Genomic DNA, 17,174 nt, shown 5'->3' on the forward strand with positions numbered 1-17,174 from the left:
GCTGGAGAGTAGGTGGTACAGGCCTCTCTTCAGACGGCTAACGGCGCGGCTTCGGCAGCCGCAAATGCCTTCAGGAGGGCACTATGGATCAGAGAGTGGCGAGCGGACTCCGCTTCCAAAAGAGTCATTGAACTGTCCGGCTTACCAGACAGGTCACTTATTAAAAAAAAAAAAAAAAGAGTAAAAGTAAATCCCTTCCACAATGAGAGGCCAGTAGACCTTTTTTCGTAGTCAACAGCAGGTTCGGCTCCGGTCCTTTTGTACCGTCTCGAGCTGGCCCACTATGACCGCCTCGTCCAGACCAGACCGCTCCGAATGGGGTATTGGCATACTCAGGAGAAATTATGTAACAAATTTTGGGGTCCACTTTGTCCTGTTACCCTTGTAGAAATAAAAAAATGGATCTGAAGTCAATTTTTTATGAAAAAAAGTTAAATGTTCATTTTTTTTTCAATAAATTGCTTTCAAGCACCTGAAGGGTTAATAAACTTCTTGAATGTAGTTTTGAGTACCTTGAGGGGTGCAGTTTTTAGAATGGTGTCACTTTTGGGTATCTTCTTTCATATTAACCCCTCAATCTCACATCAAATGTGAGGTGGTCCCTAAAAAAAAATTACGGTTTGTAAATTTTGTTGGAAAAATGAAAAATCGCTGATCACCTTTTAACCCTTATAACTTCCTAGCAAAAAAATTTGGTTCCAAAATTGTTAAGTAGATATTTGGGAAGTGTTGCGTTACGTAAGTGTTTTGTGTGACATTTCTCTGTGATTTAGGGGCATGAAAATTCAAAGTTTGAAAATTTCCGTCTTTTCCCAAATAAACAAGAGTCATAGCGAAGACAATTTACAACTATCATAAAGTATAATGTGTCACAAAAAACGTTCTCAGAATCACCAGGATCCCTTGAAGCGTCACAGAGTTATTACCTCATAAAGTGACCGTGGTCACAATTGCAAAAATTGTCATTAACGTTCAAACCATCCTCGGGGTTAAAGGGGTTAAAACAAACACTGAGGACATAAAGTGACTAGCAGGGTGGAGAATCGACCAGTGGAGCTTTAATGGAGGCTTCCTAGATAGTGACGTACCACTAAGTCTAATTTTATTTTTCCTGATGAAAATGAGCTGCCTAATTATTCTGAAGACCTTGACAAAGGGTGTTATATTTGTAGACCCCCCTACTTCATTACACAGACAGATCCCCTGATCTGCTTCATTCCGTACAGTTTGGAGTTGGAAATTCGGCATAAGATTATAATATGATTAAAATACTCCCTGTCTTCTTACTGCACGTGTCTGTGTGTATGTGTATTCATGTATGTCGGTGTGTATGTGTGGATGTGGTTTGTAAGATTAATGACAGAACACCTCCCAGGCGTGAATGGGGGGCACATACTTACCTTACGTCTCATTCTTCCTTCCTCCTTTAGTCTGGTCACATGTTCCTCACACAGAATGGACAGAGGTCAGATATCAGAGAGAATCTTGGCCCTGACCCTACAGATAATCTCCCTGCTGACCGGGGAGGTGAGGCCACCGATATTGTCTGCTGTGGTGGAATACAGTCCAGACCGGGACTTATTATACTGACGCCATTGTCTCCCTACACAGGATTACATGGTAGTGAGGAAGACCGGGAATGAGGCTGAAGAACTCCGCAGCCACCAGGGTCCAATAACTACAACCTTACACACGCTTCTGCAAAAGAGAAACAAACCCCAAGAAATCCTGGAAATCACCAACACGATCACTGAGCTGCTGACTGGAGAGGTGAATTCTGGGAAATAATACACTGGAGGATTCTGGGTGATGAGAGGAGACTGCTGGGAGATTATACAGTATACACTGGAGGATTCTGGGGGATGAGAGGAGAGGAGACTGCTGGGAGATTATACAGTATACACTGGAGGATTCTGGGTGATGAGAGGAGAGGAGACTGCTGGGAGATTATACAGTATACACTGGAGGATTCTGGGTGATGAGAGGAGACTGCTGGGAGATTATACAGTATACACTGGAGGATTCTGGGTGATGAGAGGAGACTGCTGGGAGATTATACAGTATACACTGGAGGATTCTGGGTGATGAGAGGAGACTGCTGGGAGATTATACAGTGTACACTGGAGGATTCTGGGTGATGAGAGGAGACTGCTGGGAGATTATACAGTATACACTGGAGGATTCTGGGTGATGAGAGGAGACTGCTGGGAGATTATACAGTATACACTGGAGGATTCTGGGTGATGAGAGGAGACTGCTGGGAGATTATACAGTATACACAGGAGGATTCTGGGTGATGAGAGGAGACTGCTGGGAGATTATACAGTATACACTGGAGGATTCTGGGTGATGAGAGGAGACTGCTGGGAGATTATACAGTATACACTGGAGGATTCTGGGTGATGAGAGGAGACTGCTGGGAGATTATACAGTATACACTGGAGGATTCTGGGTGATGAGAGGAGACTGCTGGGAGATTATACAGTATACACTGGAGGATTCTGGGTGATGAGAGGAGACTGCTGGGAGATTATACAGTATACACTGGAGGATTCTGGGTGATGAGAGGAGACTGCTGGGAGATTATACAGTATACACTGGAGGATTCTGGGTGATGAGAGGAGACTGCTGGGAGATTATACAGTATACACTGGAGGATTGTGGGTGATGAGAGGAGAGGAGACTGCTGGGAGATTATACAGTATACACTGGAGGATTCTGGGTGATGAGAGGAGACTGCTGGGAGATTATACAGTATACACTGGAGGATTGTGGGTGATGAGAGGAGACTGCTGGGAGATTATACAGTATACACTGGAGGATTCTGGGTGATGAGAGGAGACTGCTGGGAGATTATACAGTATACACTGGAGGATTCTGGGTGATGAGAGGAGACTGCTGGGAGATTATACAGTATACACTGGAGGATTCTGGGTGATGAGAGGAGACTGCTGGGAGATTATACAGTATACACTGGAGGATTGTGGGTGATGAGAGGAGAGGAGACTGCTGGGAGATTATACAGTATACACTGGAGGATTCTGGGTGATGAGAGGAGACTGCTGGGAGATTATACAGTATACACTGGAGGATTGTGGGTGATGAGAGGAGAGGAGACTGCTGGGAGATTATACAGTATACACTGGAGGATTGTGGGTGATGAGAGGAGAGGAGACTGCTGGGAGATTATACAGTATACACTGGAGGATTCTGGGTGATGAGAGGAGAGGAGACTGCTGGGAGATTATACAGTATACACTGGAGGATTCTGGGTGATGAGAGGAGACTGCTGGGAGATTATACAGTATACACTGGAGGATTCTGGGTGATGAGAGGAGACTGCTGGGAGATTATACAGTATACACTGGAGGATTCTGGGTGATGAGAGGAGACTGCTGGGAGATTATACAGTATACACTGGAGGATTCTGGGTGATGAGAGGAGAGCAGACTGCTGGGAGATTATACAGTATACACTGGAGGATTCTGGGTGATGACAGGAGACTGTTGGGAGATTATACAGTATACACTGGAGGATTCTGGGTGATGAGCGGAGACTGCTGGGAGATTATACAGTATACACTGGAGGATTCTGGGTGATGAGAGGAGAGGAGACTGCTGGGAGATTATACAGTATGCACTGGAAGATTGTGGGTGATGAGAGGAGACTGCTGGGAGATTATACAGTATACACTGGAGGATTCTGGGTGATGAGAGTAGAGGAGACTGCTGGGAGATTATACAGTATACAATGGAGGATTCTGGGTGATGAGAGGAGACTGCTGGGAGATTATACAGTATACACTGGAGGATTCTGGGTGATGAGAGGAGAGGAGACTGCTGGGAGATTATACAGTATACACTGGAGGATTCTGGGTGATGAGAGGAGAGGAGACTGCTGGGAGATTATACAGTATACAATGGAGGATTCTGGGTGATGAGAGGAGACTGCTGGGAGATTATACAGTATACACTGGAGGATTCTGGGTGATGAGAGTAGAGGAGACTGCTGGGAGATTATACAGTATACAATGGAGGATTCTGGGTGATGAGAGGAGACTGCTGGGAGATTATACAGTATACACTGGAGGATTCTGGGTGATGAGAGGAGAGGAGACTGCTGGGAGATTATACAGTATACACTGGAGGATTCTGGGTGATGAGAGGAGAGGAGACTGCTGGGAGATTATACAGTATACACTGGAGGATTCTGGGTGATGAGAGGAGACTGCTGGGAGATTATACAGTATACACTGGAGGATTCTGGGTGATGAGAGGAGACTGCTGGGAGACTATACAGTATACACTGGAGGATTCTGGGTGATGAGAGGAGACTGCTGGGAGATTATACAGTATACACTGGAGGATTCTGGGTGATGAGAGGAGACTGCTGGGAGATTATACAGTATACACTGGAGGATTGTGGGTGATGAGAGGAGAGGAGACTGCTGGGAGATTATACAGTATACACTGGAGGATTCTGGGTGATGAGAGGAGACTGCTGGGAGATTATACAGTATACACTGGAGGATTGTGGGTGATGAGAGGAGAGGAGACTGCTGGGAGATTATACAGTATACACTGGAGGATTCTGGGTGATGAGAGGAGAGGAGACTGCTGGGAGATTATACAGTATACACTGGAGGATTCTGGGTGATGAGAGGAGACTGCTGGGAGATTATACAGTATACACTGGAGGATTCTGGGTGATGAGAGGAGAGGAGACTGCTGGGAGATTATACAGTATACACTGGAGGATTCTGGGTGATGAGAGGAGACTGCTGGGAGATTATACAGTATACACTGGAGGATTCTGGGTGATGAGAGGAGACTGCTGGGAGATTATACAGTATACACTGGAGGATTGTGGGTGATGAGAGGAGAGGAGACTGCTGGGAGATTATACAGTATACACTGGAGGATTGTGGGTGATGAGAGGAGAGGAGACTGCTGGGAGATTATACAGTATACACTGGAGGATTGTGGGTGATGAGAGGAGAGGAGACTGCTGGGAGATTATACAGTATACACTGGAGGATTCTGGGTGATGAGAGGAGACTGCTGGGAGATTATACAGTATACACTGGAGGATTCTGGGTGATGAGAGGAGACTGCTGGGAGATTATACAGTATACACTGGAGGATTCTGGGTGATGAGAGGAGACTGCTGGGAGATTATACAGTATACACTGGAGGATTCTGGGTGATGAGAGGAGAGCAGACTGCTGGGAGATTATACAGTATACACTGGAGGATTCTGGGTGATGACAGGAGACTGTTGGGAGATTATACAGTATACACTGGAGGATTCTGGGTGGTGAGAGGAGAGGAAACTGCTGGCAGATTATATAGTATACACTGGAGGATTCTGGGTGATGAGAGGAGACTGCTGGGAGATTATACAGTATACACTGGAGGATTCTGGGTGATGAGAGGAGAGGAGACTGCTGGGAGATTATACAGTATGCACTGGAAGATTGTGGGTGATGAGAGGAGACTGCTGGGAGATTATACAGTATACACTGGAGGATTCTGGGTGATGAGAGGAGACTGCTGGGAGATTATACAGTATACACTGGAGGATTCTGGGTGATGAGAGTAGAGGAGACTGCTGGGAGATTATACAGTATACAATGGAGGATTCTGGGTGATGAGAGGAGACTGCTGGGAGATTATACAGTATACACTGGAGGATTCTGGGTGATGAGAGGAGAGGAGACTGCTGGGAGATTATACAGTATACACTGGAGGATTCTGGGTGAGGAGAGGAGACTGCTGGGAGATTATACAGTATACACTGGAGGATTCTGGGTGATGAGAGGAGACTGCTGGGAGACTATACAGTATACACTGGAGGATTCTGGGTGATGAGAGGAGAGGAGACTGCTGGGAGATTATATAGTATACACAGGAGGATTCTGGGTGATGAGAGGAGAGGAGACTGCTGGGAGATTATACACTGTACACTGGAGGATTCTGGGTGATGAGAGGAGAGGAGACTGCTGGGAGATTATACAGTATACACTGGAGGATTCTGGGTGATGAGAGGAGACTGCTGGGAGATTATACAGTATACACTGGAGGATTCTGGGTGATGAGAGGAGACTGCTGGGAGATTATACAGTATACACTGGAGGATTCTGGGTGATGAGAGGAGAGCAGACTGCTGGGAGATTATACAGTATACACTGGAGGATTCTGGGTGATGACAGGAGACTGTTGGGAGATTATACAGTATACACTGGAGGATTCTGGGTGATGAGAGGAGACTGCTGGGAGATTATACAGTATACACTGGAGGATTCTGGCTGATGAGAGGAGACTGCTGGGAGATTATACAGTATACAATGGAGGATTCTGGCTGATGAGAGTAGAGGAGACTGCTGGGAGATTATACAGTATACAATGGAGGATTCTGGGTGATGAGAGGAGACTGCTGGGAGATTATACAGTATACACTGGAGGATTCTGGGTGATGAGAGGAGAGGAGACTGCTGGGAGATTATACAGTATACACTGGAGGATTCTGGGTGAGGAGAGGAGACTGCTGGGAGATTATACAGTATACACTGGAGGATTCTGGGTGATGAGAGGAGACTGCTGGGAGAATATACAGTATACACTGGAGGATTCTGGGTGATGAGAGGAGACTGCTGGGAGACTATACAGTATACACTGGAGGATTCTGGGTGATGAGAGGAGAGGAGACTGCTGGGAGATTATACAGTATACACAGGAGGATTCTGGGTGATGAGAGGAGAGGAGACTGCTGGGAGATTATACACTGTACACTGGAGGATTCTGGGTGATGAGAGGAGAGGAGACTGCTGGGAGATTATACAGTATACACTGGAGGATTCTGGGTGATGAGAGGAGAGGAGACTGCTGGGAGATTATACATTATACACTGGAGGATTCTGGGTGATGAGAGGAAACTGCTGGGAGATTATACAGTATCATAGAATTGTAGAGTTGGAAGGGACCTCCTGGGCCATCTGGTCCAACCCCCTGCTCAAAGCAGGATTCGCTAAATCATCCCAGTCACATGTCTGTCCAGCCTCTATTTGAAGACTTCCATTGAAGGAGAACTCACCACTTCTCGTGGCAGCTTGTTCCACTCATTGATCACTAACTGTCAAAAAGTTTTTTCTAATATCTAATCTGTGTCTCCTCCCATTCAGTTTCATCCCATTGCTTCTAGTCTTTCCTTGTGAAAATGAGAATAAAGTTGATCCTTCTACAATGTGACAGCCCTTGAGATATTTGTAGACAGCTATTAAGTCTCCTCTCAGTCTTCTCTTTTGCAAACTAAACAATCCCAAATCCTGCAACCTTTCCTCATAAGACAGGGTTTGCAGACCAGTCACCATTCTGGTTGCTCTTTTCTGAACTTGCTCCAGTTTGTTGATGTCTTTTTTTAAAATGTGGTGCCCAAAACTGGACACAATATTCCAGATGAGGTCTGACCAAAGAGGAGTAGAGGGAAATAATGACTTCACGTGATCTAGACTGTATGCTTCTGTTAATACATCCTAGAATTGCATTTGCCTTTTTTGCTGCTGCATCACACTGTTGACTCATATTCAGTCTGTGATCTATTAGTATACCCAAGTCTTTTTCACATGTGCTGTTGCTTAGGCCTATCCCTCCCATTCTATATATGCTTTTTTCATTTTTATTGCCCAGATGTAGTACTTTGCATTTTTCCCTGTTAAAAACCATTCTGTTAGTTGCTGCCCACTTCTCCAGTTTATTTATATCTTTTTGAATCCTCTCTCTCTCTTCTCTAGTATTAGCTATCCCTCCTAGCTTTGTGTCATCAGCAAATTTAATCAGCTTACCCTCAATTCCTTCATCTAAATCGTTGATAAAGATGTTGACACTGGAGGATTCTGGGTGATGAGAGGAGACTGCTCTGAGATTATACAGCATACACTGGAGGATTCTGGGTGACGAGAGGAGAGGAGACTGCTGGGAGATTATACAGTATACACTGGAGGATTCTGGGTGACGAGAGGAGAGGAGACTGCTGGGAGATTATACAGTATGCACTGGAGGATGCTGGGTGATGACAGGAGACTGTTGGGAGATTATACAGTGTACACTGGGGATTCTGGGTGGTGAGAGGAGAGGAAACTGCTGGGAGATTATACAGTATGCACTGGACGATTCTGGGTGATGAGAGGAAAATGCTGGGAGATTATACAGTATACACTGGAGGATTCTGGGTGATGATAGGAGACTGCTGGGAGATTATACAGTATACACTGGAGGATTGTGGGTGATGAGAGGAAACTGCTGGGAGATTATACAGTGTACACTGGAGGATTCTGGGTGATGAGAGGAGAGGAAACTGCTGGGAGATTATACAGTATACACTGGAGGATTCTGAGTGATGAGAGGAGACTGCTGGGAGATTATACGGTATACACTGGAGAATTCTGGGTGATGAGAGGAGACTGCTGTGAGATTATACAGTATGCACTTGAAGATTGTGGGTGATGAGAGGAGACTGCTGGGAGATTATACAGTATACACTGAAGGATTGTGATGAGAGGAAACTGCTGGCAGATTATACAGTGTACACTGGAGGATTCTGGGTGGTGAGAGGAGAGGAAACTGCTGGGAGATTATACAGTATACACTGGAGGATTCTGGGTGGTGAGAGGAGAGAAAACTGCTGGGAGATTATACAGTATACACTGGAGGATTCTGAGTGATGAGAGGAGACTGCTGGGAGATTATACAGTATACACTGAAGGATTCTGGGTGATGAGAGGAAACTGCTAGGAGATTATACAGTATACGCTGGAGGATTCTGGGTGATTAGAGAAGACTGCTGGGAGATTATACCGTATACACTGGAGGATTCTGGATGATGAGAGGAGACTGCTGGGAGATTATACAGTATACACTGGAGGATTCTGGGTGATGAGAGGAGACTGCTGGGAGATTATACCGTATACACTGGAGAATTCTGGGTGATGAGAGGAGACTGCTGTGAGATTATACAGTATACACTGGAGGATTCTGAGTGATGAGAGAAGACAGCTGGGAGATTATACAGTATACAATGGAGGATTGTGGGTGATGAGAGGTGAGGAAACTGCTGGGAGATTATACAGTATACACTGGAGGATTCTGTGTGGTGAGAGGAGAGTAAACTTCTGGTAGATTATACAGTATACACTGGAGGATATTGAGTGATGAGAGGAGACTGCTGGGAGATTATACAGTATACACTGGAGGATTGTGAGTGATGAGAGGAGACTGCTGGGAGATTATACAGTATACACTGGAGGATTCTGTGTGGTGAGAGGAGAGGAAACTTCTGGGAGATTATACAGTATACACTGGAGGATTCTGTGTGGTGAGATGAGAGGAAACTGCTGGGAGATTATACAGTATACACTGGAGGATTTTGAGTGATGAGAGGAGACTGCTGGGAGATTATACAGTATACACTGGAGGATTGTGAGTGATGAGAGGAGATTGCTGGGAGGTTATACAGTATACACTGGAGGATTCTGTGTGGTGAGAGGAGAGGAAACTTCTGGGAGATTATACAGTATACACTGGAGGATTCTGGGTGATGAGAGGAAACTGCTGGGAGATTATACAGTATACACTGGAGGATTCTGTGTGGTGAGAGGAGAGGAAACTTCTGGGAGATTATACAGTATACACTGGAGGATTCTGGGTGATGAGAGGAAACTGCTGGGAGATTATACAGTATACGCTGGAGGATTCTGGGTGATAAGAGAAGACTGCTGGAAGATTATACAGTATACATTGGAGGATTCTGGGTGGTGAGAGGAAAGGAGGCTGCTGGGAGATTATACAGTACACACTGAAGGATTCTGGGTGATGAGAGGAGACTGCTTGAAGATTATACAGTATACACCGGAGGATTCTGGGTGATGAGAGGAGACTGCTGGGAGATTATACAGTATACACTGGAGAATTCTGGGTGATGAGAGGAAACTGCTGGGAGATTAGACAGTATACACTGGAGTATTGTGGGTGATGAGAGGAGACTGCTGGAAGATTATACAGTATACATTGGAGGATTCTGGGTGGTGAGAGGAAAGGAGGCTGCTGGGAGATTATACAGTACACACTGAAGGATTCTGGGTGATGAGAGGAGACTGCTGGGATTTTATACAGTACACTGGAGGATTCTGGGTGGTGAGAGGAGACTGCTGGGAGCTTATACAGTATTCACTGGAGGATTCTGAGTGATGAGAGGAGACTGCTGGGAGATTATACAGTATACACTGGAGGATTCTGGGTGATGAGAGGAAACTGCTGGCAGATTATACAGTATACACTGGAGGATTCTGGGTGGTGAGAGAAGAGGAGACTGCTGGGAGATTATACAGTATACACCGGAGGATTCTGGGTGATGAGAGGAGACTGCTGGGAGATTATACAGTATACACTGGAGGATTCTGGGTGATGAGAGGAGACTGCTGGGAGATTATACAGTATACACTGGAGGATTCTGGGTGATGAGAGGAGACTGCTGGTAGATTATACAGTATACACTGGAGGATTCTGGGTGATGAGAGGAAACTGCTGGCAGATTATACAGTATACACTGGAGGATTCTGGGTGGTGAGAGGAGAGGAAACTGCTGGGAGATTATACAGTATACACCGGAGGATTCTGGGTGATGAGAGGAGACTGCTGGGAGATTATACAGTATACACTGGAGGATTGTGGGTGATGAAAGGAGACTGCTGGGAGATTATACAGTATACACCGGAGGATTCTGGGTGATGAGAGAGGAGACTGCTGGGAGATTATACAGTATACACTGGAGGATTCTGGGTGATGAGAGGAGTGGAAACTGCTGGGAGATTATACTGTATACACTGGAGGATTCTGGGTGATGAGAGGAAACTGCTGGCAGATTATACAGTATACACTGGAGGATTCTGGGTGGTGAGAGGAGAGGAAACTGCTGGGAGATTATACAGTATACACTGGAGGATTCTGGGTGGAGAGAGGAGAGGAAACTGCTGGGAGATTATACAGTATACACTGGAGGATTGTGGGTGATGAAAGGAGACTGCTGGGAGATTATACAGTATACACTGGAGTATTCTGGGTGATGAGAGGAGAGGAAACTGCTGGGAGATTATACAGTATACACTGGAAGATTGTTGGTGATGAGAGGAAACTGCTGGGAGATTATACAGTATACACTGGAGGATTCTGAGTGGTGAGAGGAAACTGCTGGGAGATTATACAGTATACACTGGAGGATTCTGGGTGGTGAGAGGAGAGGAAACTTCTGGGAGATTATACAGTATACACCGGAGAATTCTGGGTGATGAGAGGAGACTGCTGGGAGATTATACAGTATACACTGGAGGATTCTGTGTGGTGAGAGGAGAGGAAACTGCTGTGAGATTATACAGTATACACTCGAGGATTGTGGGTGATGAAAGGAGACTGCTGGCAGATTATACAGTATACACTGGAGGATTCTGGGTGGAGAGAGGAGAGGAAACTGCTGGGAGATTATACAGTATACACTGGAGGATTGTGGGTGATGAAAGGAGACTGCTGGGAGATTATACAGTATACACTGGAGTATTCTGGGTGATGAGAGGAGAGGAAACTTCTGGGAGATTATACAGTATACACTGGAGGATTGTGGGTGATGAGAGGAAACTGCTGGGAGATTATACAGTATACACTGGAGGATTCTGTGTGGTGAGAGGAGAGGAAACTTCTGGGAGATTATACAGTATACACTGGAGGATTCTGGGTGATGAGAGGAAACTGCTGGGAGATTATACAGTATACGCTGGAGGATTCTGGGTGATAAGAGAAGACTGCTGGAAGATTATACAGTATACATTGGAGGATTCTGGGTGGTGAGAGGAAAGGAGGCTGCTGGGAGATTATACAGTACACACTGAAGGATTCTGGGTGATGAGAGGAGACTGCTTGAAGATTATACAGTATACACCGGAGGATTCTGGGTGATGAGAGGAGACTGCTGGGAGATTATACAGTATACACTGGAGAATTCTGGGTGATGAGAGGAAACTGCTGGGAGATTAGACAGTATACACTGGAGTATTGTGGGTGATGAGAGGAGACTGCTGGAAGATTATACAGTATACATTGGAGGATTCTGGGTGGTGAGAGGAAAGGAGGCTGCTGGGAGATTATACAGTACACACTGAAGGATTCTGGGTGATGAGAGGAGACTGCTGGGATTTTATACAGTACACTGGAGGATTCTGGGTGGTGAGAGGAGACTGCTGGGAGCTTATACAGTATTCACTGGAGGATTCTGAGTGATGAGAGGAGACTGCTGGGAGATTATACAGTATACACTGGAGGATTCTGGGTGATGAGAGGAAACTGCTGGCAGATTATACAGTATACACTGGAGGATTCTGGGTGGTGAGAGAAGAGGAGACTGCTGGGAGATTATACAGTATACACCGGAGGATTCTGGGTGATGAGAGGAGACTGCTGGGAGATTATACAGTATACACTGGAGGATTCTGGGTGATGAGAGGAGACTGCTGGGAGATTATACAGTATACACTGGAGGATTCTGGGTGATGAGAGGAGACTGCTGGTAGATTATACAGTATACACTGGAGGATTCTGGGTGATGAGAGGAAACTGCTGGCAGATTATACAGTATACACTGGAGGATTCTGGGTGGTGAGAGGAGAGGAAACTGCTGGGAGATTATACAGTATACACCGGAGGATTCTGGGTGATGAGAGGAGACTGCTGGGAGATTATACAGTATACACTGGAGGATTGTGGGTGATGAAAGGAGACTGCTGGGAGATTATACAGTATACACCGGAGGATTCTGGGTGATGAGAGAGGAGACTGCTGGGAGATTATACAGTATACACTGGAGGATTCTGGGTGATGAGAGGAGTGGAAACTGCTGGGAGATTATACTGTATACACTGGAGGATTCTGGGTGATGAGAGGAAACTGCTGGCAGATTATACAGTATACACTGGAGGATTCTGGGTGGTGAGAGGAGAGGAAACTGCTGGGAGATTATACAGTATACACTGGAGGATTCTGGGTGGAGAGAGGAGAGGAAACTGCTGGGAGATTATACAGTATACACTGGAGGATTGTGGGTGATGAAAGGAGACTGCTGGGAGATTATACAGTATACACTGGAGTATTCTGGGTGATGAGAGGAGAGGAAACTGCTGGGAGATTATACAGTATACACTGGAGGATTGTTGGTGATGAGAGGAAACTGCTGGGAGATTATACAGTATACACTGGAGGATTCTGAGTGGTGAGAGGAAACTGCTGGGAGATTATACAGTATACACTGGAGGATTCTGGGTGGTGAGAGGAGAGGAAACTTCTGGGAGATTATACAGTATACACCGGAGAATTCTGGGTGATGAGAGGAGACTGCTGGGAGATTATACAGTATAAACTGGAGGATTCTGGGTGGTGGGAGGAGAGGAAACTGCTGGGAGATCATACAGTATACACTGGAGGATTCTGTGTGGTGAGAGGAGAGGAAACTGCTGGGAGATTATACAGTATACACTCGAGGATTGTGGGTGATGAAAGGAGACTGCTGGCAGATTATACAGTATACACTGGAGGATTCTGGGTGGAGAGAGGAGAGGAAACTGCTGGGAGATTATACAGTATACACTGGAGGATTGTGGGTGATGAAAGGAGACTGCTGGGAGATTATACAGTATACACTGGAGTATTCTGGGTGATGAGAGGAGAGGAAACTGCTGGTAGATTATACAGTATACACTGGAGGATTGTGGGTGATGAGAGGAAACTGCTGGGAGATTATACAGTATACACTGGGGGATTCTGGGTGATGAGAGGAGACTGCTGGGAGATTATACAGTATACACTGGAGGATTCTGGGTGGTGAGAGGAGAGGAAACTGCTGGGAGATTATACAGTATACACTGGAGGATTGTGGGTGATGAGAGGAGACTGATGGGAGATTATACAGTATACACTGGAGGATTCTGGGTGGAGAGAGGATAGGAAACTGCTGGGAGATTATACAGTATACACTGGAGGATTGTGGGTGATGAAAGGAGACTGCTGGGAGATTTTACAGTATACACTGGAGTATTCTGGGTGATGAGAGGAGAGGCAACTGCTGGGAGATTATACAGTATACACTGGAGGATTGTGGGTGATGAGAGGAAACTGCTGGGAGATTATACAGTATACACTGGAGGATTCTGAGTGGTGAGAGGAGACTGCTGGGAGATTATACAGTATACACTGGAGGATTCTGGGTGATGAGAGAAAACAGTTGGCAGATTATACAGTATACACTGGAGTATTCTGGGTGATGAGAGGAGAGGAAACTGCTGGGAGATTATACAGTATACACTGGAGGATTGTGGGTGATGAGAGGAGACTGATGGGAGATTATACAGTATACACTGGAGGATTCTGGGAGGTGAGAGGAGAGGAAACTGCTGGGAGATTATACAGTATACACTGGAGGATTATGGGTGGTGAGAGGAGAGGAAACTGCTGTGAGATTATACAGTATACACTGAAGGATTGTGGGTGATGAAAGGAGACTGCTGGGAGATTATACAGTATAAACTGGAGGATTCTGGGTGATGAGAGGAGAGGAAACTGCTGGGAGATTATACAGTATACACTGGAGGATTCTGGGTGATGAGAGGAAACTGCTGGGAGATTATACAGTATACACTGGAGGATTCTGGGTGATGAGAGGAAACTGCTGGGAGATTATACAGTATACACTGGAGGATTCTGGGTGATGAGAGGAGACTGCTGGGAGTTTATACAGTATACACTGGAGGATCCTTGGTGGTGACAGGAGAGGAAACTGCTGGGACATTATACAGTATACTCTGGAGGATTCTGGGTGATGAGAGGTGAGGAGACTGCTGGAAGATTATACAGTATACACTGGAGGATTCTGGGTGAGGAGAGGAGACTGATGGGAGATTATACAGTATACACTGGAGGATTCTTGGTGATGAGAGGAGACTGCTGGGAGATTATACAGTATACACTGGCGGATTCTGGGTGGTGAGCGGAGAGGAGACTGCTTGCAGATTATACAGTATACACTGGAGGATTCTGGGTGGTGAGCGGAGAGTAGACTGCTTGGAGATTATACAGTATACACTGGAGGATTCTGGGTGGTGAGCGGAGAGGAGACTGCTGGGAGATTATTCAGTATACACTGGAGGATTCAGGGTGGTGAGCGGAGAGGAGACTGCTTGGATATTATACAGTATACACTGGAGGATTCTGGGTGAGGAGAGGAGACTGATGGGAGATTATACAGTATACACTGGAGGATTCTTGGTGATGAGAGGAGACTGCTGGGACATTATACAGTATACACTGGAGGATTCTGGGTGAGGAGAGCAGACTGATGAGAGATTATACAGTATACACTGGAGGATTCTTGGTGATGAGAGGAGACTGCTGGGAGATTATACAGTATACACTGGAGGATTGTGGGTAATGAGCGGAGAGGAGAATGCTGGGAGATTATACATTATACACTGGAGGATTCTGTTTGATGAGAGGAGACTGCTGCGAGATTATAGAGTATACACTGGAGGATTCTAGGTGATGAGAGGAGACTGCTGGGAGATTATACAGTATACACTGAAGAATTCTGGGTGAAGAGAGGAGACTGCTGGGAGATTATACTGTATACACTGTAGGATTCTGGGTGTTGAGAGGAGAGGAGACTGCTGGGAGATTATACAGTATACACTGGAGGATTCTGGTTGATGAGAGGAGACTTCTAGGAAATTATACAGTATGCAGTGGAGGATTCTGGGTGATGAGAGGCGAGGAGACTGCTGAGAGATTATACAGTATGCAATGGAGGATTCTGGGTGATGAGAGGAAAGGAGACTGCTGGGAGATTATACAGTATACACTGGAGGATTCTGGGTGATGATAGGACACTGCTGGGAGATTATACAGTATACACTGGAGGATTCTGCGTGATGAGAGGAGACTGCTGGCAGATTATACAGTATACACTGGAGGATTCTGGGTGGTGAGAGGAGAGGAAACTGCTGGCAGATTATACAGTGTACACTGGAGGATTCTTGGTGGTGAGAGGAGAGGAAACTGCTGGGAGATTATACAGTATACACTGGAGGATTGTGGGTGATGAAAGGAGACTGCTGGGAGATTATACAGTATACACTGGAGAATTCTGGGTGATGAGAGGAAACTGCTGGGAGATTATACAGTATACACTGGAGGATTCTGTGTGATGAGAGGAAACTGCTGGCAGATTATACAGTATACACTGGAGGATTCTGGGTGGTGAGAGGAGAGGAAACTGCTGGCAGATTATACAGTATACACTGGAGGATTCTTGGTGGTGAGAGGAGAGGAAACTGCTGGGAGATTATACAGTATACACTGGAGGATTGTGGGTGATGAAAGGAGACTGCTGGGAGATTATACAGTATACACTGGAGAATTCTGGGTGATGAGAGAAAACTGCTGGGAGATTATACAGTATACACTGGAGGATTCTGTGTGATGAGAGGAGACTGCTGGGAGATTATACAGTATACGCTGGAGGATTCTGTGTGATGAGAGGAGACTGCTGGGAGATTATACAGTATACACTGGAGGATTCTGGGTGATAAGAGAAGACTGCTGGAAGATTATACAGTATACATTAGAGTATTCTGGGTGGTGAGAGGAAAGGAGGCTGCTGGGAGATTATACAGTATACACTGAAGGATTCTGGGTGATGAGAGGAGACTGCTGGGATTTTATACAGTACACTGGAGGATTCTGGGTGGTGAGAGGAGACTGCTGGGAGATTATACAGTATACACTGGAGTATTCTGGGTGATGAGAGGAGAGGAAACTGTTGGGAGCTTATACAGTATACACTGGAGGATTGTGGGTGATGAGAGGAAACTGCTGGGAGATTATACAGTATACACTGGAGGATTCTGAGTGGTGAGAGGAAACTGCTGGGAGATTATACAGTATACACTGGAGGATTCTGGGTGGTGAGAGGAGAGGAAACTTCTGGGAGATTATACAGTTTACACTGGAGGATTGTGGGTGATGAAAGGAGACTGCTGGTAGATTATACAGTATACACCGGAGAATTCTGGGTGATGAGAGGAGACTGCT

General features: G+C 45.8%; 1 protein-coding gene across 3 annotated transcripts in view; it reads left to right on the forward strand.

The window, feature by feature from the left end:
* The window catches only part of LOC141076747 (oocyte zinc finger protein XlCOF8.4-like), a 213,643-nt gene that overhangs the window by 32,861 nt on the left and 163,608 nt on the right, over window positions 1-17,174 (forward strand). For 2 of the 3 annotated variants that reach the window (XM_073564033.1, XM_073564032.1), the window contains exons 2-3: window positions 1,431-1,527; window positions 1,612-1,770. In XM_073564033.1, coding sequence (XP_073420134.1) covers window positions 1,456-1,527; window positions 1,612-1,770 — 231 coding nt within the window. In that variant the 5' untranslated portion in view covers window positions 1,431-1,455. The remainder of the gene's footprint in view (window positions 1-1,430; window positions 1,528-1,611; window positions 1,771-17,174) is intronic. The other variant, XM_073564034.1, reaches the window with a different exon arrangement.

Source organism: Dendrobates tinctorius, unplaced genomic scaffold (genome assembly GCF_039654945.1).
Source record: "Dendrobates tinctorius isolate UK_male_01 unplaced genomic scaffold, ASM3965494v1 ptg000423l, whole genome shotgun sequence".
Taxonomy (NCBI): Eukaryota; Metazoa; Chordata; class Amphibia; order Anura; family Dendrobatidae; genus Dendrobates; species Dendrobates tinctorius.